This window comes from Otolemur garnettii, unplaced genomic scaffold, assembly GCF_000181295.1.
Source record: "Otolemur garnettii isolate 467f Iridium unplaced genomic scaffold, OtoGar3 scaffold00164, whole genome shotgun sequence".
Lineage (NCBI taxonomy): Eukaryota > Metazoa > Chordata > Mammalia > Primates > Galagidae > Otolemur > Otolemur garnettii.
In genome coordinates this window covers 142,842-169,155 of record NW_003852559.1, presented here as the reverse complement: position 1 = coordinate 169,155, position 26,314 = coordinate 142,842, and the positions used below count along the sequence as shown (strand labels likewise).

At 38.0% G+C, this 26,314-nt stretch overlaps 1 protein-coding gene across 1 annotated transcript in view; it reads right to left on the bottom strand.

Moving 5' to 3' along the window:
- Positions 1–26,314, bottom strand: part of QRFPR (pyroglutamylated RFamide peptide receptor) — a 48,646-nt gene that overhangs the window by 3,011 nt on the left and 19,321 nt on the right. Inside the window, exons 2-4 of the mRNA XM_003800069.2 lie at positions 6,867–7,025; positions 3,984–4,045; positions 234–469 (exon numbers count right to left, since the gene is read on the bottom strand). Of these exons, the coding sequence (XP_003800117.2) occupies positions 234–469; positions 3,984–4,045; positions 6,867–7,025 (457 nt within the window). The remainder of the gene's footprint in view (positions 1–233; positions 470–3,983; positions 4,046–6,866; positions 7,026–26,314) is intronic.

The window sequence follows — 26,314 nt, the reverse complement described above, 5'->3', positions numbered from 1 at the left end:
TCAGTTTCTACCCACAGCTCTAACTCCCCTGTGATGTGAAGCTGGCGCTCTTGTTCTTTTTTTTCCACCACACATAAAACCTCAAGAATTTAAAGTCAGCCAGTGCCCTAAGCATGAATTATGAATGATGCTCAGATGAAATTCCCTAGAGGTCAAGAGGTCCCTGGCAACTGTCCCTTCTGGCACAGCTAATTAAAAATATTTTAAGAGGTGAATATTTTCATGAAACAGACCTGGCTATTTTGGACATTTCTTTTCCATGAATAGTTCGAAGCACTGAGCCATCGCCTACTCTTTTCTTTATCCAGAGTTCATAACCAATTTTACTGTACAGGACAAGCATCACCATAAGCGGCAGGAGGAAGAGGATGACAAGGATGAAGGTGGTGTAGATTTTCTGGTGCACGGGGCTGGTCCACTCTTCCAAGCAGCAGACGTGTTCTTTTTCATATAGGAAGTCATACTTAATCTTTGTAAGAAGAATAATTGAGTTAAAATAACCAGTAGTCAGCATCAAAGAACCGAAAGTAGGCAAGTATTACTTATTCCAAATGAGACACAATTTTAATTGTTCTCTTGTTGTGAAGTGTGGTTTTTGTTCTTAAGTATCAAAGGTCATAGTACTTTTTTTTACTACCTTTTGTGTTTCAAATGGAATTCAGGTACATTTTTTATGTTTCTCAACTTTTATAGTCACCAGTCACAAGTTTTCAACTGGCTGAAAGAGCACTATACTTACGCAAATATATACTGAAAAATATTTTGCATTGCCTCTTAGATAATTTAATATTAAATTATTTTGCTTCCTTTTTTTTTTTTTTGGCGGGGGGCTGGGTTTGAACCGACCACCTTCGGTGTATGGGGCTGGCGCCCTATTCCTCTGAGCCACAGGCAGCACCCTATTTTGCTTCTGAAGAGATAGATTTTGGTAAGACATCAGACTTCTTCCAGTTGGAAAGTACTTACTGTAAGCCAATCTTGTGACTGCTATTTCATGTTGCAATGATCCAACTACTTAGAAAGAAATTTTAAAGGTAACTGGTAGTTTTTAAATTCTGAGAGGAATGAAATACTGGGATTTAAGCTAATCTATAAAGATTCAGATTGTATTTGTTTGCTGATTAATTCATAGTATTTCTTTTTTTTTTTTTGGCTGGGGCTGGGGTTTGAACCCACCACCTCCGGCATATGGAGCTGGTGCCCTACCCTTTTGCGCCACAGGTGCCGCCCTATTCATACTATTTCTAATGATATTAATAATAGAAAGTGCTATAGAGGGCTCATTTCAAGGACAAACTAAACATTTAAAGCACATTCAAAAGTCACTTCTCCAGGTAACAGAAATAAAAATGAATTTATCAAAACAATTGTCATTTTAGTCATTCTGGAGCTTTCCAGATGAATACTTAGATCTTAAGACGTATTTCTGCCTACATTCCCAGCAAATTTTAGCTGCAATCTTTTGATGTCAGTTTTAAATGGGGGCAAAGAAGATTTTGGTTATGTACAACTAGGAAAGATAATGCTAATGAAAAATAATTTCAAGAGCCAGACTCCCTGGGAATAGAATGTAAAAATGAAATTTATTCTCTATGGCAGCAGAGCCTATGCAGACCAACAACCACGGGGCCCAATACATCCTAAAGCATGAGAGACTGGTTCACAGAGCCCCAGGGACAAGCGAAGACTTCCCGGATGCATGCTCAAATTGTTTATGGGAAGCTACTTGGCCTTCTTTCTTTGCAAGTGTATACTTCTTACATGATACTTGTGTGAAATTCCACTGTCTAATATAGTCCCTGAGGTTGAGGTGTCATGCCAGGTCTCCATTCCCAGTCCCCCCTTTCATAATCATCTTTCTCCCAAGTTACACAAGTTATGTCACTCACCCAATTCAAATCTTACCATGCGGCATCAGTAAATAAATAAATAAATAAATAAAATTTGCATTGCTGATGTCAGTGAAGCCACCCTGATGGAGGCATCATAAACCCATGATCAGACTTTGTGCTTTTCCCTATCTTCAATATATTTCTTTTCAGAGTAAAGCCTGGCATAGGAAAAGAGGCATTTTGACAAGTGTTGCTACGCTGTGGAATTCACATTCTTCATACAGTGAGGAGGCAGCGATGACAGTTTTAATTTAACCACCTCATTGCTTCCATCACTGAAAAATTGCTAAATACATCATTCCCGAGAGAGCCCAGAGAGGGTTAAGCGGGGCGTGTGGGGGAGAAATGCCGGAGGCAGTGGTGCTTTCTATCATCCAGGTGAGAAATCCAGGCTCCCTGCGCTCACCTGCCCTCTCGGATGGAATTTAGGAGTGAGAAGGTGGCCGTGGGATTACATATTAATACATTTACTTGACCTGAAAAATGAAAGCAGATATTTTCCTGACAGGAAGTAAATCTGGTTTAGCTGATCTGATAACCGGTGAGGACTGGCATTTGCCAATTAGATTATATGCATTTTCTATTATCAAAATGAGTTATATATTTAAAAATCCATTTAGAGTATATAATAAAATGATTTTATTTAAAAAACATCGATAAATCTGTTTGTTTTCTATGGGCCAGAAATGGACCCCATAACTCAGAACTAGATTGAGTCATCGATAAAAGGGCTCCTGCACCGCGGCTTCCTGCAGCTCAGCAGAAAGGAGCTGGCAGGATCCCGTGTGTGTGGAAGCTGAAGGTCTTTGGGAGCAGCTGGTTGGAGAATGCAGTCGCAGCCGGAAGCCTCCGTGGTACTGTCTTCAAGAAACCCATGAAATAAAGACTCAGTCGTGAACAACAGCCGTACACAGAGGGTGCTGAGTCCAGCGACATCTGTCCTTTCTGCTCTCTATCCTCCTCCTCGGCTAACTGAGGGAGGCAGCTAACTGAATGGGGACGCGAGGAGGGGGAGAGAAAGAGAAGCGGGGGCCAGGAAACGGAGAAGCCGACCTTCGCTCCCTTCACATTTCTAGGCCTAAACTCTATTCAAACTGGGACAACAGAGAAGTTTCAAATTGATTACGAGTATGACTTATGTGACTCTGATCCCAGACTGGACATTTTAATCATGTAACTAGTTCTTCTCGTGACTGAAAGTGACCAGAGAAATGTTACCTGAACAATTGGAGGAGTTATGGGTCCTGTTCAAGGTTTCATTCATGATATTTCACCAGGAGGACTGAGAAGTCCCCAGATGGCAATTTTATAGGGAGCAAGGGATGAAATCAAGTTTTTTCCTGCGTTCACCTATGGAATCCAGTCCATTCAATAAACCAGCTACATAAAAAAATCAGGCAACTTTTAAAGTATACTCTTACTGTAAGGCTTATTTGTTATCGTTGCTGATGGATGGTGGCATGGCTGGTAAAATTTCACATTTGCCCATCTCTATTTTAAAAGGTACAAGGGATAGATCATTTAAAAAAATTATCTTAGGGGCTATGTTGAAAACTCCTAGTGTCTTTGAGAACTACTGTCCACATCAGACCACCTACCTACATAGGATGTGTTCAGTACACCCAAGGGGCAGGTTGGGCTGCCTAAAACCCCCTGACAAAGGTATAGGCAAAGGAGAGAAATTGGATAAAATGGTCTGTGACATATTTCTGATTAAAATTTCAATTTGTCCATGAATAGGTAGTAGGTAAGAAAGGAGAATCAACTAATAAGTAGATAATTTATTATAAATTTTTTCTATGACCAAAAAAAGAAAAAGAAAAACCTAGAGCAATCATCGAACACTTAAAATCTAACAACACATTTGAGGACAGTAGAAAAAGCACACATGGCCTGGAAGAAAATGTAGAAAGTGACCTTGGTACTTCTTAAGGATTTTATTTTAAGCATTAAAGTCTTAATACAGTCTCAAGAAGAACTAAATAAAGGCCATACAAATTTGCTGTATGCTCTTGCAGGAAGGAAAATGATACTATTTAGGAGGGGTGAAAATACAAACAATACAGTTATTGATCCCAGTCTCGAGTCTACCTCAAGTCGCTGCACGTGCCACATGGGAGATCCTACGATGACGGCCACCAGCCAGACCACACCTGTAAAGACGTTAAAATCATCAGAATAGGCTTCGGCGGAGCAAAATACACCTGTGTGTAATTCCCTAATCATCAAGACTCCCTATATTCAAGGCAGTCCGTCACTGCCCTCGGGCAGGGCAATGGTCTCCTCCATGGTTCTCACTTCCACTCTTTCCTCACCCTCAAAGTTGCTGCTGGAGTAGTTAGTCTTTTTAGGATAAGATTTAAATGTCTGACATTCTTTAAAATAATGTTCTGTTTCCTGTAAGATAAAACTCAAATTCCTTAGCATGGCCCATGAGGTTCCTGTAATCTCAGTTGCCTCTTCCTCCTGGATTTCAGTCCGAGGTCTTCGCACCCTAGTCCTTTACTGAGGAAACTGGCTTCAGTCCCTCATCCCTCATCCTGGAATGCATCGTGCTTTTCATGCTTCATGCCTTTACCCTGGATCAGCCATCCCATCCCACTGTCTATTTTCCAGGACTTGACTTAAAAGTCACCTTTTTTAGGGAACCTTTGAAGTCCACAAACATTTCCTAATAAAATGACCACTAATTCTTTAATATCTCTAGTGCAGTAACGTCATTGTCCTTACTCACCTCTTCTCAACTTCCTCTGAACTCCTTGAGGGCAAGGACAATGCTGTTTAGTTACTTATTTATTTTCTCAAATAAGATTCCAGGGAAAAGTCCTGGCTGTCATAAGGGCAGATCCATGTTTACTGAATGGATGGATAACTTTAAACATGACAGAAACTGCTCTCTATCATTTCTTCTTAAAATCCAAAGTACAGTTATCTTAAGCACAACAACATGAGAATTATTTTCTTATTTAGGAAACAAACACCTATAACTTCAAGAACCAGGGTGCTCTTTCCAAATTCCCTGTCCTCCATGAGTTTTTTGAGAGGAATTGCTTGAATGATGTTCCTTTAGTGAAGAAAAAAGAAAAAGATTACTTACAGAGAATCATTTCAACCAATGAATCTTAACAGACTAGAAAGAAAATAGAACCCAGAGTCTCAACTTTGATTTGGGGGGAAATTCCCCAGATAAATTCTGCTTGCTCTTTCTATATTGGGTGGACCATTAAGAATACCAATATTACTTTGGGTTTCAAGGAACTGAGACTTACTTAATCCATAACTGGGGTTTATTTTAAAGAAATACACGAATGGACACTGCATATAGAAAATCAGCATGATCCAGTGATCCAAGCTATTCACAAGTCTCTGTTCACAAGTTCACAAGTCTCTGTGTGTCTCTCTCACTAACTCTTTCTCTCTTTTTTCTTCTTGTGTCCACATCACCATACACCTGTATCACGTACTTATATTATGTCCAGTGATTTTTCCAATTTTTAGCATAACTTCTGAGAAGTCAAGTCTAATTGATGTAGTTCATTGCCAACCCTCCTGGTCCCCTCTCCATTCAGGGATAGAAGAGCTAGCCTTAGATCAACATTCCTGAGAATGTGACTGCTGCTGGGCATGAAAGCCTAGAAAGTCTCTCTTGGCTGGAGCCAGGGGTCTAGGCAGTCTCAGCTGGAGAACATAGGAGATGATAGACAGGGACTGACAAGGCTGACTTCCAGTGTAACAGAGCTGCAGGAGACGTCAGGCAGCAGTGAAGCACCGTCTCCTTGGGGAGATGAGTCAATTTGATTTTAAAACCAGCTTGTCACCTATGACTTGAGTAGAAGCTGCCTTGACTGTCCATTATCAACTATGCTTTCAGATGTTGAAAGCCCCTCTGCTTCTCTTTCCTTTTTAATAACCCTCCTCCACCATGTATTCCTCTCCTCACCCTCTTCCTATCCCACATGCTGTTTCAGATGTTCTGATGTTGGAAAGATGTCAATTATTAAAGGCCCAGAGATGTTTGAATTTGTTGTAAGAAAGACATTACATAAATTTGAAAATAACTAACTAAAACTAATATGTTTTTCCCTAATGATTTATCTATTTATTTCAAACTATTTAAAATGAGTTTGGCATTGCAAAGCCTCCAGGGGTTCTTTTTGTAATTCCAGAATCCAATACTGGCTAAATTCTTACAGCAGAAATAAATGTTTACTTCTCAAGTGAGATATCAGTAATAATTGCTTTCTTTTATTATCACAGTAGTTGCATATTATACCTATGATTTTCTAGCTATGATAAATTCAAACCACTGTGAAGCCCATTAAGATTTTAAATGGCTCAATTATAATTACTGAATAGAGAAGCTATTCCATTTTACTGCACTAGGCTATACAAGCTTGCCTCAAATTTATCATTTATCATGAAGTGTGTGTCTGTCATGACTTGTTGAATCACGTACATTTACAGAAAGTTGAGGACCCAGGAGTGTCTAAAAAAATGATGCAATGGGTAGAATCTGTCTCAGTCTGGTCTTCACTGCTCAGTACCCATTATTCTCAGCACCCTGTGACCTTCTACTACTGTGCACTCTGAGCAGCACTCCACTCTTCTAAAGACACCCCCCACCATCAACATCTACCTGCCCTTGTTATCTTAGCCTAGAACCTTCTTGTGTGGAAGTTTACAAATTGAATGAGTGTTGTTGTGGCAGTGGCACTAACAGGTTATCCTGGATCAGCTGAAAGTTGTGCTTAAAAGTTTAAGACTTAAACTGAAGAATGATATGGAGATTGATAGATTTCTCAGTGCTGGAGTGAGCATAGAGGAGAGGGGCTGGAGGAGGCAAACTCTCAAATTACACTTTCATGGTTTATACGTTAGATAAGAAGCTACTCTTCTGGTTTATAAATATGATTCTCTTTGTTCTGTAATAAAGATCGGCATTGGCACCGCCCTTGGCACATCCAGTGGCCTCACCTAGCATTGTGAAAGCCCTTCGGTTGGTGTACTGCCACTTCATTTTAAAAGGATGCACCAGGCCCTGGTGCCTTTCCACAGCAATGCAGGTCATAGTGAGAATTTCTGTCACAACGGCAGTACACTGGACAAATGGCACCATCTTGCAGATGAAGGCACCTGTGGTAAGAAAAGAGGAAAAGACATACATCAAAAGGAAATTTTATCTGTCTCACTGTAATCATCACAATTCATTCTGAGCCTCCGTTCAAAAGTTTCAGGACTGTAATTACATTAGAGACACAAAACAATCGAAAAAGACTGCATTTGCTTAAATTTTAGTTTTCTAACTGAATTCTAAGTTCCTAAAAGCGATATACTTACGTGTGATAAGACAAGGAGAGGGTAAATCAGTATCTAACCATTGGTAACATGTAGGAAAGATCAATGAGACCTTTGTTTGGGGAAGAGCGAAGGCAGGATGGACTGGTCTCCCAACATCAATGCTAAATGGCAATCTTTCATTCTTCCCTTTTGTTTTCTTGTCAAGTCATAACAAAGGGATAATTCTTACAACGATTACCAGATTTCTCATTTTATCTTTCAGTCTCCTTTGAATCCCTGTCCAAGACTTTACATTGGGATTATACCATTATTTTCTTAACTGAGTTTACTTTCTCTGATGCAATGGTTTCAAACTGGTGGCCATTGGGCCAGATTTGGCCTGCAAACATGCTTCATTTGATTTCCATAAAATTTAAAAATTATTTTGATATTATCAATCTTTTAAAATGCTTATTCCATCTGTCTAGGTCATTCATCATTGGGATTTTTGAGCCTGGTCTGTCACATTTGCTGTTGAATTCACCCTGCTAACTGCAACCACATTACTTATTCTCAACCATCAGAGAACCGTAAACGCTGGGAATACGGAGTTGTAAGAACCCCAAGAGGTCATGTAATCCTAATCCTCTCTTTTCTCTCCCAAATGCTCTCCCATGCTCTACTCGAAAACAAGTTGAACACCCCTAATTTGAAAACCTGAAATCTCAAATGTTCCAAAATGTGAAACTTTTTAATCACCCACATGATGCTACAAGTAGAACATTCCATACTCTACTTTATATGATGAGCTGCACTCAAAATTATTAAAAATTAATACATAAATACATAAAATTATTAAAATTTTTATTTTAAATGGCACACAGTAATTTATCAAAATTACTACAAATTAATGCATACAATTATTAAAAATATTAAACAAAATATTTTCAAATTTTTTTGTTTAAATTTGTTAAATTTAATTTTGTTTTATTTTGTTAAATTTTGTTTAAAATTGTTAAATTTAAATTGTTGAAAATATTGTGTTTAATATTTTTAAGATATATAGATGAGGAGTATTTGACACATAAATGAATTTCATGTTTAGACTTGAGTCCCCTCATGAAGATATCTATATATGCAAATATTCAAAAATGCAAAAAAATTTTTTTAAATCTGAAATACTTCTGGCCCCCAGCATTTCAGATAAAGGATACTCAACCTGCACCTCCCCAGGAGCCTCCTTGCTGTCACACTCCCACCTCAGGGCTTTGCAAGGCTTTTCCTTGTCTTTGGAATGCTCTTCCCTAAGAAAACTCCCTCACATCCTTCACTAAAATCTTTACTCAAACGTCACTATGATGGATAATTCTATGTGTTAAATTGACTGGCTTAAGGGATACCTAAATCACTGGCCAAACAGTATTTCTGGGTGTGTCTGTAAGGACGTTTCTGGAGAAGTTTAGTTTTGAATCAATGAGTGAAGAAGATCCTTCCTCCCCAATGTGGTTTAGCATTATCCCATCTATTGAGGCCCTGAATAGAAGGAAAAGGTGGAAGAAGGGCAAATTTGCTATCTGCTTAAGCTGGAACACTAATCTTCTCCTGCCCTTGAACATCAATGCTCCTGGTGCCCAGTCCTTAAACTAAGATTTGGATTCAGACCATTGAACCCCTGGTTCTCAGACCTTCAGGTTTAGAGTGGATCTTCACCATCAGCATTCTTGGGGCTCCAGCTTGCAGACAGCAGATCTTGAAACTTCTTAGCCTCCATCATTGTGTGAACTAATCCTTCATAATAAATCTCGTTCTGTATATCTCCATAGATCCTATTGGTTCTATTTCTCTGCAGAACCCTAACTAATACAATCACCTTCTCAATGAGGCCAGCCTACTGTAACAAAAATACTTGTAGTGCAGTCTTTCCCATTCCTTTTCCATCACCTCTCACTCCTCATCTCTTATTTTATTCTTTTCCTGTAATTCTCTCTACTTTTAAAGATATATACATATTACATATACTATATATTTTACTATTTGCTTGTCCTTATTTATTTAAAGTATCCCAACTCTTACTAGAATATTAATAACCCAAGAACAAAGATTTTTGTCTCCTTTTTTCACTGATGTATTCCCAGCATTCAAAATGGCACACAGTAAGCCCTGAACAAATATTCAGTGAGTTGAAGAGAACCAATGAGTAGGAGGCTCTTAACCTCTGAAGGTATCCCATTTAACTTTGGAGAGGCTTTAACTGAAAAAAAAAAAAGTTTCTAGTTTTGTTTTGAAAGTCTCAGAACCAACCATTTTTTCCCCAAACAATGGCTCCTTATATATTTGTAAGAAGCTTTTATATCTCTCCTAAGTCTTGTCTTTTCTAATAATCCCAGCTGTTTCACATTTGATACACTTTTACAACCTTTCAAAAGGTCCACTGGGGCAGGGAATCCACTATGGACCATGGAGAAGGAAACCAACTGTGGTCAGGATGTGGCCCGGTAAAAGCAGAAACTATGGGACTATATTGCCTTCCCAGGCCTAAACATCCTCTTCTATGACTGTAACTAAAGTTTATATTAGTCTTTTGAGCTAGTAATTTCAAATGGTCAGCTTCTGTTAAACTTGGAATCAACTTGAAAAGAACTGGATCAATTTAATACTAGATTTTGTTAACCCAAGAACCCCTTACCTCCTAGCCTATGACTAAGTGAAAAAACAATGTATTTAGAGATCACTCTAGGTATACCCTTTCCAATCTTTTTGAAGAGCTCCCAATGGCACTCCAAGAATCAATCTTAACCACTCTCAGTACTTACTACAGTTTCCTAATTCCCAACCCTGTTCAAAGTAAGGGCCCCTTTTTTTTAGAAAGGTAATTTCGATGCCAAGTGCAAGAATTTACTTTCATTGCTAATACATTTCACTGTATTTTGATACTTATTATTCTGTGAATGCATTAACCTACCTCAAATCCTGCTTTGGATGTAATACTTCAATAAATGTAATACTTGAATATGTGAATAAGTTATTAATCTGGATATTTAGTTGTCTTCGTTTCTTGCAATTTCATCAAAATTTTTTCTATTCTTTCAACCAAATTGTTTATAAAAATTATTAATCAGTTCAGGGTTATAGGAATATTAGAAGAAACTTTTTATGAAATGGACATGGATCCACATGGTACCAACATACTTTAGATATCACTATCCTGAAAAAAAAAAAAAAGAGTTTTTGTCACCATATTCACTGTAGTGTTATCTCATTATAGTGTTATCCATCCTAAATATGTTCATTTTGCTTATCATAACAGCATGGGACATCTGTTAATTGATTCTGATATCAGGATATATTCTGAGCCAGGTGTGGTGGCTCATAATGCTTATAATTCCAGCACTCTCGGAGGTTGAGGCAAGAGGACTGCTTAAGTCCCAAAGTTTGAGATTGCTGTGAGCTATCATGCCACCATGACACTCTACACAGGGTGACTGAGTGAGACTCTCATGTCAAAAAAAAAAAAAAATACTTTTGACCCTGATTTATCTGAGCTATTATTAGTCACTCTGAGCCTCAATTTCATCACTTGTAAAAAAGGTATTAAGAATACCTGCCTGTCCCTAGGATGAAGGAGGGAAGGGGAGGAAAAGGGGTATGGAGGGGAGTGAACTTGATAGAGGGAGGGTTGGTAGGGGAGCCACACCTATGGAGCATATTGCAAGTAAAGTTGGATTTATCAGGTGTAGAGAACAAATGTTTTAATCCTGTAATTGGGTAAAAGTAGTGAAGGCTACGTTGCTTAGTAGGATGTAAGCATTCCAATTTGTACAAATAATCAACACATTGAATCCTATAATGGCATACATGTATTTATGATCTATGTATGAATGACTTAATTAAAAAAAAAAGAATACCTGCCTGTCATAGGACCAATGTATTTCACAAAATGACATACATACCTAGTTCAGGATGTGCTCTTTTATCATTGGGTAGCCTAATTAAAATAATTGTGGTAAATTTGGTACCTTTAAAAACTGACCACTAAAGGACATCTATTAATAATTTGATAACCTTATCTTTGCAATAGATACTACAGTTCAAAGAGGTTGAATGGTGTGCTCATGTCCACACAGCTATTTGCTGACAGAATGAGGGCACAGCCTCACACTGTCTGACTCCAGCTCTTTCTGTGACCTCACCCTCACAGTGCCATGCTGTGTACCACACGCTTGTCTACATGCCCGTAAATCATCTGTTTAATAACCCACTTGAGAATTTTGCACCAAGTTGTATTTCTACAATGTCATCTTACCCTTTTAAAAAAATCCAGGCAGGATTTGCCCAACTCCTTGCTCTCTGACATTTCTCCAGCAGTTTTCTAAGAAATTACTGACAGTGTTTCCTTGATCACATCTCCAAGTTTCTTCACTGTTCTGACATGTTGATTTCCCTAGGATGCAGATCTGAGTTATTTTAAAAACAGGTAGATGCTGTTTTGCTATCTTCTCCCTTATCTGGGATATTTATTTTCATTCTAACCGTCTTTGTCCTTTTGTACTGGGAAATCATTTTTGAAGGTCTAAGATCAAAGTGAAATAGGTACTGAAGAGTTTTGGTTTTTCTCTGCCCTTCATTAAGTTTCTCTATCAACCTGCCTTTTCTTTTTCAGGTTCTTTGGTGTTGTAATCTCTCTGGCATCTCTTCAATCACTCTACATTTTAGACTTCTGTGATGGAAATTATATAGGTCTAAGCTACTTGTAAGACTGTGTCCTTTGTCATATCTCTTCCCATAAAGGGCAACTTTTAAACTGGGATGGCCCTTCGTTCCCTGCATAGGTGCTGTTTCCTTAGGCTGTCCTTCCCTCTTTTTCTGACAGGATTATCTAATTTTAATACCAGAGTTGCATTCCTCAAAGGCTGCCTGGAATGGATAGTTCTTACATTTTGATTATCCAGCACCCACCTACATGTGTCCTAACAGCAGCATCATTTCCTTCCAGAACATTAACTCGCCCCTCCTGCTGGCTCTGTGAACCCCTACTTAGGAAGATAAGGCAGCAATCATGAGCTCCTCCCTACTGTCAAAGAGTAAAATGCAAACGGAGGGGAGCTTTGAGGTGGTGTGTTCACATACTCACCAGACCCTGAATGCTAACAGATCACTGCTTAGTTCCTGCTGTTGCCTTCTAAGCACCCTAGATCGCTGCCCTTCCTCCAGCTTCACACTGTCCCTGTGCACCTCCGGCATCTTTCTAACACATCCCCTTCTTTTAAACTACTGAAGCATGTAACCAAGTGAACTTATTTGATATACTTCTCTTTTACCACCTTTTTCTCTGGAAGGTAGATTTCCTAAAATGCAGCATACTATGATCAATGTTCCTTCTGTGTATACTCTCAACTGTAAGGCAAAACAGTCCTCAAAATCCTACTATTGCAGTTGGCCCCTGTTGCTGCTCCCTTTCTACTATGACTGACTCTTGCATAAGAAACTGCTATAGTTTTATTTTGCCTACTGGATTGCTTAAGCTTAATATCTTACTGCCATCCATTTCCAACCTTAACTTATTTATATAACTTTATTGCCCAAAAGATGAATTTTTTTGCTCTTGATGGGAATTGTGTCCAGTCTTTTATCCATTCAGTCTCCACTACATACAGAGAAGGTTTCAATGGTTTAGAAAAATAAGTCTTCATTCCTTATAAGCATGATGCTTGAAAATTGAAAACAAATTGTTTTCAATTTGGGCAGTATTTCTGTTCACCCTGGAGGGTAAGAGTGACGTTAAAAAGGATTCAGTTGGAAAAGATAGAATGAAAAAAATAGAGTATTTGTACACAGAGAAGATGAAAATCATTGTTTATTAATTTAGAAAATGGTGTAATGAGCTATCATTGCACAAAAGTACCTAATGACAATAACCACTCTGTGAAGAATTTGTTCCAAGGTCGGTGAAAAACAATGTGAATAGATAGATGGTTGCAGTTTTATAAAAGATACTCCAGACAACCACTATTTGAAATCCTGGTCTAACATTATAAAACAATCTGGTTTATAATTACCTTACTCTCCTGTACCAAATACACAAACTATATTCAGCACTCTATGCAACTTTGTCTCAGTTTAGCCTCTAAGTTTCCAGTTTTGTCCAATGGCTTTGTTTGTTTTCCCAATGTTTCTTAAGTAGCTGCCAGTGAGCACATGTATCAACTCCTGAGTTCTATTTCATTCCACTCAGTCACATTATATAGAAGATTAGGGAGCAAATTACATATAGTTGATAGTAGAACTATTGCACAAGTGTGGCTGAGAACCACACAGAAACAGAACTATGGAATTCTTCACCCAGGAAACCCTCTCAGAGATGACCCCGGAGAGTGACTTCCATCACTGGTCCAGAGAGCACTGTATTTCTATTATAGGAGCTGCCTAAAAGGTGGAGCCAGGCCCTATGTGAAGAGGGAGAGAGGGCCCAAACTCCAGCCCTGATTCAAAAGAAGCAGCTGCAATTACATCTAGTTTAATTTACTACAGCTCCAGCATACAAATCATCTGTAATTTTAAAGAAAATGTTCTAAAACCCCAAAGTTTCAGATGGACTCAATATACCCTGGAATATCTTGCCAATTTAAACTGTATGGACCAAAGAAAAGAACCATAACTGCTACATATTTTAACACAGATTTGTGGCCTGCCTCTTTTTAAATCTAAACCCTCCTTATAATTACTCCTGTTTAGCCTAAGATCATTACCAAGCACTCTAGTAATTATCCAACAACTCAAGAACTTTTCTCCAATGCTCTATTTGTATAGCAGGAGATAAAAAAGAACTTCATCATCCAGTGGGGAAGAAAACCCTGGGTTGGTGCAAAGGAAAGGGCATGAGAGGAGGCAAAGGGAGGTTGGGCTTCTGCAGAGTGAAGAGAAATGGAGAAAAGTCCTACCGGTGCCAGGTGCCAAGAGAAAGACTTGATAATACAGGATCCGTATATAGTAGGTAACTTAGAAGTGAAGAAGATGAGCCATCATTCTCCAGGATTTTTTCTAGAATCATGGAAGGAAACAGAGCTACCCAGCTGGCCCTGAGATAGGACACTTAACCCTACGGTTTAAGTACGCACCACAGTTTGTTCAACCATTCATCCACAAAGGATGTCAGGGCAAATTCCAGTTTTTGACTGTTGCAAATAAAGAAATTGTTCATGTACAAGTTTTGGTGTGAACACAAGCTTTCATTTCTTTGGAATAAATGTTCAAGAATTATAATTTCTGAGTTATATGGCAATTCTATATTTAGAAGAACTGTCAATTTTTTTACCTGAGTGGTTCCAGTCTTGCTGGCAATGTGTAATTGATCCAATCTCTCTATATCCTTGCCAGCATTTGGTGGTGTCCCTATTTTTTATTTTCACCATTCTGATAGCTGTGCAGTGGTATCTCACAGTGGTTTTAATTCACACGTCCCTGATGGCTAATGATGCTGAACAGATCTTACGTGTTTACCTATGGTCTTTATATTCTCTTTGATGAAATGTTTCTTCATGTCGTTTGTCTAGTTTCTAATGGATTGTTTTTCTTTTCACTACTGAGTTTTAAGAGTTCCTTATGTATTCTAGATTCTATTCTTTTGTCAAAGATGAGCTTTGTAAATATTTTCTCCCAGTCAGTAACACGTCTTTCCATCTCTTCACATGAGCTCCACACAACAAAGGTGTTTAATTTTGATGAGATCCAATTCATCAATTTTTCCTTTTATGCACTGTGCTGTGTTGGGTAAGAAATTTATGCTTTGCCCTGAAGATTTTCTCTTTTTTTTTTTTTGAGACAGAGTCTCACTTTGTCACCCTTGGTAGAGTGCTGTGGTGTCATAGCTCACGGCAACCTCAAACTCTTGGGCTTAAGCAATTCTCTTGCCTCAGCCTCCCAAGTAGCTTGGACTATAGGCACCTGCCACAACACCCAGCAATTTTTTGTTGCTGTTGTTGTTGTAGCTGTCATTGTTGTTTGGTAGGTTGGGGCTGGGTTCAAACCTGCCAGCCCTGGTGTACGTGACCAGCGCCCTAGCTGCTGAGCTACAGGCGCTGAGCCTCATATTTTTTTCTAAAAAGATTTATAGTGTACATTTACATCTAAGTCTACATGATGCATTTTGAGTTAGACTTTGTAGTACATGTGAGGCATAGTTAGGGGTTTTTTGTTGTTGATTGTTCTGGCCTATGAACGTGCAGTTGCTCCACACTGCTATTAAACAGGCTATCTTTCCTCCCATTGAATCACAACATTGTCAGAAATGTGTATTGAACATATTTGGGTCAACCTATTTCTGGGTCCTCTACGCTGTTTCATTGATCTATGCCTATTCCTTCACCAACACTACATTATCATGATTACTTTATCTTAGTGAGTTTTTATATTGGGTAGAGTGATTCCTCCCACTTTATTCTTGATTGTCTAGACTGTTTCAGCTATTCTAGGACCTGTGTCTATTTATGTAAATTTTAGGATAAACTTTTCTACATCTATAAAAGTCCTTGCTGAAAGTTTGGTAGGAATTACATTAAACCTATTGATCAAGTTTGTCTTATTTTGTGTTCTTTTGCTGGGTACCTTCACATCTCTAAATATACTGCTTTATACAGACTTATTTTTTTTAATTTCAGATTACTGTGGGGTACACATGATTAGGTTACCCAAGAACCTGGTTCTGCATTCCAGGGAATGGGCTGACTCACCCAGGCTGGGGCCCATACCATGGGACTAATGGTTCTACCCCAAACTCAGCCCATTAGCAGACCCTCATTACCCAACCCTCTCCCAGCAAACTATCTTTAAAAACTTTGTCTCTCAAATTCTCAGGAAGGTGGGTTTGAGAAATTCCTCCCATCTCCTCACTCAATGATATGTGGAATTAACAACTCTTTCTCTGCTGTAAACCCTGCTGTCTTGATGTATTGGCTTCCTCTTAGGCAGTAGGCAAATGAACTTGGCTGAGCAGCAACACTCATTTCAAGTTGAGGATATTCCTATATATTACTAACTTGCTCAAAATTTTTATCATAAAATGAGTGTTGAAATTCATCAGATGTTTTCTTATTTCAATTGATATGATCATATCATTTTTCTTCTTTAGCTACATGATATAATTGACTACATTGATTTTGGAATGTAGTACTAAGTAGCCAGCCTTGCATATCTGGGATAAATCTCAGTTAGTCATGATATATAGTATTTTTAAGACATTGTTGGATTCTGCCTGCTAATATATTAATGATTTCTGTTTCTAAGTTTATGAGAGATTGATCTCCAATTTTTTTTTAATTGTACCACTTTTGTCTAGTTTAAGTGTCAGAGCAACAGAGACCTCAAAGGGTAAGTTGGGAAGTGTTCTCTCCTACTGTGTTTTCTGGAAGAATTTGTGCAAAATTAATGTTAATTCCTCTTTAAATGTTGGGCAGAATTCTCCAATGAAACCACCTGGGCCTGCAAGTTTCTTTTTGGAGAGCTTTTAGTTTCAAGTTCAATTGCCTTATCCCTTCCTCTAAAGAATATTCTTTATCAAAGAATTATGAGTTCATACTTAAAAATCAGAAGGGCTACAATGAAAAAGAACATGATCTCTGCTTATTCCCCAGCAGACACTTCTCTTGTTTTGAATTCTTTTGAATTCTGGTTACCTTCACATCTCTAAATAAACTGCTTTATACAGATTAATTTTTAAAAAAAATTTCAGGTTACTATGGGGTACATATGATCAGGTTACAAAGTTTGCTTTTGTAAAGTCAATGTCCAAGTTATAGGTGTGTCCTTTACCCAGGACATGTACAATATACCCATGCAATTTACTGATTTCAGGTGATCTATATATTGATTTCCTTTAGGATAAATGGGCCTTTGGTTCATTTTTATTACCTTCTACCTCTGCTTCTCCAGAGCTTCTAATTTGCTTATAGTTGTAACATCCTGTTCAATAACTTGGGAAAGTTTTAGAGGATGTATTTCTTAAATTCTACCATGAGCTTTCCTCTATATTTGACTCTTAGAGTCAAATACTAAAGCCCTCGTTACAGGTCTCTCAACTTCCAATGATTTATCTTGTTTCCCACTTTGTAAGATGATGATAAGATCACCTCCCTGCCTCTCTCCTCCTTTTCTCCCTTTTTTCTTACTCTGAACGACTTTTAACTACACCTTTACATTTACTCTATCAAGACTGCTGGCTTTTCATTCTCTTCCATATTTAAGTTGTCTTCTCTTGGCCTACATTTGAATTGTAAAAGACCAAAATCATAAACAGCATTTTAATTGTTATAGCTAATATTGACTACAAAGCCAATATGTATGTTCTAAATATATTTCACTTTCTATGATTTTATAGTCAAGATCCTTGTGAATTTACTTATTGCTCTAAAGTCTGCCGTATTTAATTTCCTTTATATCTGGGCCATGACTCCTTATGGAGTATTTTTCATTATGTTTTTTTTTTTTCCTAGAGTTTCTAGTTAGAAGAAGAAACATGTATCCGCTACATCACAGAATAGTAGTTTAGTCTATTAGGTTCTAGAATTGGGCTGTCTTGGCTTGGATCATGAATCCAGCACTTGCTCTCTGTGTGATGCTAAGACACATTACCTTAATTGCATGGAGTCTTGGGTTTTCTTATCCACAAAATGTAGATGATGACAACAGTACTTGTCTCATAAAACTCTTGCCTCATGCCTTGTAACATGTTTAAGAGAGTGCCTGCCACTGTGCAAAAATGCATTAATGAATGTTAGTACTCTTATTACTACATCACTACCATCAGCAGCAGCATCACCAGCATCATTATTTTACATAGTTTACATTGAAACTTTTTTAAAAACCATATATATTTCTTAGAATCAATTCCAGTGTTTCTCCTTTTAAGATTTTCTTCTAGGAGAACACTAACTTGCAATTTTCATTATTGCCGCCTTGTGTTATTTTGTTTTTAACGACTGCTATACAATTGTCATCTTTAAGTTGATTTTCAATGGATTTTTTTCCCTCTGGTATCTTTAATTTCATGAAATTTACTTCAGCCTTGTTTTGCATGAATCATTTTCAAAATAATGAAGAAAGTAAGCTTCTTACATATTTTTAAATGGCTATAGCTTGAATTAAATTCAATATCGACTTCTTTTCGAATGTTGAATATCTTGCTTTATTCATTTTTAGCATCCATTGTTGGTGCTAATCTGTCTGTATTTTCAGTCTGATTTTTGGTCCCTTATAAATATCCTGGCTTACTATTTGAAAGCTTTTATTGATCTCTTTGTAATTAGAATTCTAAAATGTTTGGGGGAGATGTTTTGAAGCATGTGTCACTTTTCACTATTTCTCCTTAGCACTGTGTGTGCCTGTTATACTGGATGACTTCTCATTTATTTATTTCTGTGCATTTTATGAAGGCTATTGTTTTGTGTAATTCCCATTAATCCGATATTGAGATTCCTGGATTGATTCTTCTTTGTATGCTTTCTGTTTTTTAAGTTTTCTTTGTCTATTTGTTCCACATTATGGAGATTTTTTATTCTTTGTCTTCCAATCCCTCTAATTTATGTACAATTTCAACAATCATATTTTTACATTGAAGAGATTTTCCCTGCCCTTAAACTGTGTCATTTTAGAGGCGCTTCCTCTTGATTTGTCAAGTCAATATCTTAAGTCCAGACATCCCCCATTTAGGATGAGAAACCCATTCCTGAAAGTGAGAACTTGCTATGCGAAAATGTGCATCAATAGCCTAGTTCTCATTATCTAAAATGCCAAATTGAACACCCAACAGATTTCCTTAAGGATAACTAAAACATAGGAAGACCATCATTGATATCTGGGAATGCTGTTTCCTGATTACAAAACATTTCGAATGGCTGTTGTCAGATGGTTTATGTGCCTGCTGCTCTGTATCAGCAACACCCATGATCTTTATGATTTTCACAGAGTGCTGTAAATATGGTTTCCAACCAGCACACAGCGATTAGAATTGCGTTAGAAAAATGCAGGTAAAATTTGCAATAAAAATGGGGCAATGAGATGATGATCTGCTACTTATGAAGAAAAGAGCAAAGTGGAAGTTTGAAGAAAGTTGTAAGGGGTAGAAGGTTAAAGTGTGGTCATTGCCAGTGGTGGTCGAGAGTGATCATCACTGGTGAACTGGGTGGCACAAGGGAAATTTAAGGCAAACTATAAAATACAGAAACTGGCAGAGATTCTCTGACTTTCATTCTGAGGTAGGGACTTCTGAATAGCTTGTCAGGGAATGTAACTGCCACTTTAGAATGAAAAGCTACAGAATAGAGCTTTACTTACTCTCCTCCAGACTATGTTTATAGGAATCTTTGCATGGTGCTATAGAGATATCAGGCAATCACAGTTCACCAAGTATAAGGATAATAGTTCTTTTTCTTTTTTGCCCAACCTGATTTTTTATTTCTAAACAGAAGAGGATTGTGGATTTGACTTCTTTGTTGTGAGTGAAAAATATTTGGCCGCCTTTCTGTCTTATTACTACATGCTTTCTATTTTGTGTTTTCCAGGATATTGTTTGTCATTGTATCCATTTTAGCTCACATATTATTTTCAGCAAGTGGTGGCTAGTGTTTTGAATGAAAACTTTTCAGGTTACCACTATGATTACCTTTTCCAGATTGATATTCTGAACAAGTTCAGTACACGATTTCTTAGCATGACATTTAAAGGATTTTTCAGTCTCTTTATTGACCTCTTTTCAAAGCCAGTCTTCTTTGTGGCTTTTCAGTGGCTCACTCTGAGTAAAGTGATGTGATGCTTCTCTTAACGCCACCAACAGTAGGCACATACACCCCTTCATAAACACTAGGCCTGCTTTTCAAAACAACTGCTTGTGATTTTGGTGTTCTACCAACCGTATTTGGAAAGTAGCTTCAGAGTTTTCCTACATATCATTTTGCTTAGAATGATTTATTGAGTCTGAGGACATAAACGATTCTTCTATAAACACCACCTTAAAAAAATTGGTTGTATTGAGTGATACATTGACTGTACAAGTTAGAGGTTTAAAAGCCAATAAGAGTTTCACTGGAAATATATCAAATAAGGAGACATTCTTCTGGATAGGGCTGTACATACAAAAATACTAATTAGAGTTTATTTCTAGATTCCATTCTATGATTTAGCCATTTCTTCCAGGTTTCATTTATGTGTTTAGCTCAATAGCTTTCATTCTAAAAGCTTTCTTGAACTAACTGACAATCCATGGTGTCCTTACATGTTTAAGAACCAAGTAACATGAAAGACCACTGGCTGCTCTGTACACACACTGGGCTGCTCTTGTCCTCTGGCAAGCTTTGAGTTAGGCTGAGTGGGTCTTCACACTGGGCCTCACGAATTTCAAGCACCGAGGTTTTACTTTGTGGAGCCACAGCTCATACCAGGTCTGTAATTCTCTTCAAGTGCTTCCTTCAAACTGTTTGTATGGACATTTGTACCAGAAAACAAGTTCCCTTGAGTACAATTAAATCTATACTGGTATTTTTGTTCTTATCATTTTTATTATTCTAATAGTTGCAAATACTATTTTAGAAAAGTAGCTGTTTCTTTCCACTCTCCACAAATGACAAAAATTACACTTTCAGATAATAGACTAAAAATGAGCCCAGGTTAAATACTAGAACAGTAAAGCAGAAATCTGCAATAATAGGGTTTCATATCATGTTCTAAAGTTAAAACAACCCATTGTGAAGTAGGAACAGAGGAACTTTTTTGTATATTGCAAAGAAATGGAGAAAGGTTAGGTTAGGCATTAGAAAGAATTTCTTGAATGTAAGGTTATAAACCAACAAAATATAAAGTGAACTTCTTAATAAAAATGCTTCATAAAATGTTAGGAATATATGTAATTTATGTGCTCAGTTGTCCACCAAGCACATAATAACTTCAAATTTGTATAAACTAATGTCAAAAATAGCGGAATGGGCTCAGCACTCATAGCAGAGTGGTTACAGCTCCAGCCACATACATGGAAAGTGATGGGTTCAAAACTGGCCCTGGCCAGTTAAACAACAATGACAACTGCAACAGCAAAAAAAAAAAAAAAAAAAAAAAAATAGCTGGGCATTATGGTGGGTGCCTATAGTCCCAGCTACTTGGGAGGCTAAAGCAAGAGAATCGCTTAAGCCCAAGAGTTGGAGGTTGCTGTGAGCTGTGTGATGCCACAGCACTCTACCGAGGGCAATAAAGTGAGACTCTGTCTCAAAAAAAACTCCCAAAACCCAAAAATAGCAGAGTGACTAAATAATTTACAGTACATCAGTATAATATAAACCATTAAATAATATTTCAAAGTATGTTTAATAGTGCAACAGAAATCCAGTTGAAATCAAATAGTAAACAAATAATATAATCATGTGCACACGTACACAAACTTTAAAGGGTTTCTACTTTGCTAAAAATATATGTAGGAAACATCTAAATACACTGAAGGTAATACATTGGAATGATCATTATAATGCTCTCTGGCTGTGCTAATAAATACTTATTATTTTCTTTATGCTTATTTATTCTATTCATTTATTAGAATGTTTTGGACTACAAGTAAAAAGAAAAATTCAACTCAAGTTTCCCTCATAAACAATGAGGGAAATGCATGATCTAACAAGAAAAGGATTTCAGAGGTAGGGTAGTAACAGGATGGTAAATTCCATAGCATGATGACTTCACTATGCATCCGGCTTCTCTCTCCCCTGGGCAACTTATCTTCCTCAGCTTGGTTTTGCTTTTGTTCTTAGGATTGTCACTTTGTACAAGTAAGGTGACTGCAGTATCTCCAAGCATTGTGTCCCGAATAATAATCAAAGACCAAATGGGGAAAAGTAAGTACATACTTTTCTCAAGTCCTTCATTAAAGTAAGGAGAACCTCAGACCCCAGGGCTAGAATGGCCCATTTTAAAGATCATCATTGATGAGGGAAATTAAATTTAAAACATTGTTCTGAATCATTCAGATCCATTTCCAAGAGCTAAGAATAGGTCATAACCTTCCCCAAAGAACATGCCCACCCAACACCTTGAACATGGGTTCAGGTTTTGTAAGGAATAATATCAACGAGGCCTAAATAAATGGAGAAGTAATCTACACTTATGCACGGGGAGCCAGAAGTAGCTTCCTATTGCTTCTGCAACAAAGTACCACAACCTTAGTGACTTACAGCAACTCAAATCCCTATCTTACAGTTATGGAGGCCAGAAGTTTAAAATGGGCCAAGCAGGCTGTAGGAAGGAATTCATTTCCTTGCCTTTTTCCGTTCCTAGAGGTTGTCTGCATTCAATGCCCTGCACCACTCTGACTTCTAACACAGTTGTCACATTTCCTTCTCTGTTTCTGACCCTTCAGCCTCCCTTTTATAAGGACCTGTTAATTACATTGGGTCTCTCACCCCCAGATAATATAGGATATGCTCCCCATCTCTAGATCTTTAACTTAATCATATCAGAAAAATTTCTTTGGTCATGCAAGGTAACATAATCGCAGGTTGTGAGGTTTGGGATGGGGAATCTGTAAGAGAACATGATTCTATCTTAATACCTGAAATCAACACGTTGCACAGTAACTTAACTTTGTGAAGATGTCAATTATCTCCAAAACATTATGTAAATTTAATGCAATACCAATCAAAATCCTTGGAGGATCTTTTCAGGTAGTTGACAGACTTAATTTTAAATGCATATGGAAAAATAAAGGTCCATGCACGCCTAAATCAACTCTGAAAAAAGAACGTGGGACTTTTCCTATGTAATATTTAGAAATGCTAAAAGCCTTTGTAATAAGCACCTAGTGGGAATAGGCAACAAGACAATCTTTCAAAATAGAGCTAGGAAGACTGGAAGGGGATATGTAATTAAGGTGGTACCACAAATAGGTAGACAGATAATGAGCTGTATAGAGAGTAGTAGCTTTCTACATGAAGAAAAATAACCCAGATTCTCATGTTACATCATATACAGTTCCCTTTATCTCAGGGGATACTGGTCCAAGATCCCTGATGGATGCCTAAGACCATGGGTTGTACAGAACCTGACATATACTATATTTTTCCTATATATATTGCAAAAAGACAATCAGTCCAGGGCCACTCCCTCAACTCCTTATGCAAAAGAGAAAGTAAAAGCCTCAGGCTCATGGGAAGAACAGGCTCCACAGATGATTCATTAAGAGCATTTCTTACTAACTTTCCATAACCAAGGACATGCAAAATGTACCCTATGTCTAGCACCTAAAACTAAATTATTATTCCACACAAATAATAAATTACAAGTTTATCTGAAAAGGAACAAAACCGGAAATGAGACAGAATCAGATATTCTTCCACCTACCCGGGGATATCTACATCATTCATGCTTTATTGACATGCTCATTTTATGTAAAATGTACATTTCTTGGGCCTCACCAGAATGTAATAACTATCTCAACAGCTCCCTGGTGCCTGCTGTCTCCCTTCTCTCTGTGTGCCTTTAAAATGCTGTAGGTTCCACTCTCCCCCTTAGAGAAACAGCCACAGCTTGTCTGCAGTGAGTGATTTTCCTGGACCTGTCCTCAAAATCTTGGCTTATTAAACCTTTATACCTGTGATTTTTTGCCTTAGTCATTTATTTGGGTTGGCAATACACACCTATGATAAAGTTTAATTATACGTTCGGCACAGAAAGAGATTAGTAACAATAATAATAAAACATAACAATATACTGTAAAAAAAGCTATATGGATGTGGCCTCTATCTCTCTCTTAAAATACCGTAATGTTTTCAGATCACAGTTGGCCATGGGTAACTGACACCACAGAAGGTAAAACCACAGGTAAGGGGTACTACTGGACAAAGGTAAACTCTAAGTAGACAAATCACCTGCGAAAAATAAAAGTAGTAGCTCAACACAGCCCTATTGATAGATGTTTTTAGTAAAAGCTGAAAGATTTATAGCAGGGGTCCTCAAACTTTTTAAACAGGGGCCAGTTCACTGTCCCTCAGACTGCTGGAGGGCTGGACTGCGAGCCCCAGGATGAGTCGGCTGCTAAGCAGGACAGGTAGAGGTGGCAAAAGCACCCGGCAGGCCGGATAAATGTCCTAGACAGGCTGCATGTGGTCCACAGGCCGTAGTTTGAGGACGTCTGATTTATATGATCAGAAGAGAAATGAGTATGCACAGATGTTTTTAAAAAGCAATTGAGTGCAATAACAATGCATCTCTACACAATGTAATAAGAACAAACAAATTGAAGGATACATACCCGAAATACTATTGTAGTTGTCTACACGGGGAGAAAGGAGTAAAAGCAGGGAAGAGGGATATGTATACACACACACACACACACACACACACAGAGATGTGTATATATATGTGTGTGTGTGTGTGTGTGTATATTTCTCTGTATATACATGTACCTGTGTGTGTGTAATAAATACAGAGAAGATATTGCTCAGGTGATAATACTAGTATATTATTAATTGAATGCCATGAATCTGAGATCTAACAGATAGTATGAAAGCAAGAACGAGTAAGAAAAGTAGGGGAGGAGGAGAGAGAAGAAAAAGAAAGCCGATTAATAATTTTGCAAGAGAGATAAGCTGAAATGGGAATTTTTTTAAAAAGAGGTAACCAAGACTTCAGGTTGAAGAAATCAGGACTCATCAGTTACATTTCCAGCAGTTACTTGAAGGGGGGTATTCAGATGCCCTTCCCTACAACAGGAAAATGTATTCACTGGGAATTCCAAGGCCTAGCCCCGGATTCCAGGCCCTAGTTCTCAAGCACCAGTTCTCAAACTCAGCTATATATTGGAATAACTGGGGAGCCCGGATACCCCTCTGAGAGACTGAGTTATGGGGTATGCCTGGGGCCTTGGGGTTTACAGAAGTTCCCAGGTGATTTTCATATGAAGCAAAGCTTAAGAACCACTGGGCTACAGAATGCATTTGAGAGGGAACCTCCACCTCAAGGTCCACCTTTGTAATAATAATGCTTCCAGTTACAGGGGACTTGGGGGGTTTGGGGAGGAGGGGATATCTTAGTTTGTCACATTGATTTATAATTTTATATTTTACCTTCTCATTCATTCAAGCACTTGTTCATTCACTCACCTCTGGGTCATACACCACTCTAGGCTCTTTGAATACAGGCTGCTCAAAGCATATACTTTCCATGCTCTTATTTAGGGATGAAAAGCAGGCATAAAACAATATCCTACAAAGTAACATGTGATTACAAAGTGGTATTCCAATAAATTCTGTTCAAATACAGTCAAAATACTTATTTAAAAAAGTGAAAAGCTGGGTTCAAGTTGAATGGGAGATGGCAAAAGAAAACCATGTGTTACAGTAAAAGTAACAGAATGTTGCTTGTCACCTGTTATAAGCCATAACTGCCCAAGTGTGCTGGCAGTGGACAGCCAGCTCTCCAAGATTAAAGAAAAAATAAAGATGCCTTGATTTGTAGTGTTTGCCAAGTTTCTGATGTAAATACTCCCACCAGGACTAATTGCTAACTACCAACATGATAGAAATGAACGTGGAGTTGGGGTAAGATCCACACAAGCAGCCTTTGTGGGCCGGTAACAAGGAGCTCACTGGGTACCTGATAGTACCCAAATAAATGATCACTAAAAAGCATGCCAACTTACACGCCTTTTATTACTCGTGGCCTTTTTATTTTGTTTTCTTCTCTGTCCTTTCTCTGTTATGGAATCTCCATTCCTTGGCAGACTAGCTGGGGATGGAAGCTTGCATAGATAACTTATCTTTCACCTTCCTTCACTGCTCTCCATTAACTGCCAGAGTTTTGCAACAGAATGGCATTGTCCCTCTGCTCTCTCTCCTTTGGTCCTTTTTTATGCCTTGTACTTGCTTAAAGTGTCCTTGGTCGAGGCTGGGCCACACTGATGATGAGGTTCTAAGTTAAAAGACAAACTTCCACTCTAGTGACATTTATGGAGCATTCACCACGTGCTGGGTACTGTTCTAGTAAGTGTTAACACCATCAACTCATAAAACCTTATAGCCACACTAACAGATAAGTGTGTTGTCATCTCCATCTGTTGTAAGAAATGAGGGATGAGGGGTGGCACCTGTGGCTCAAGGAGTAGGGCGCTGGCCCCATATGCC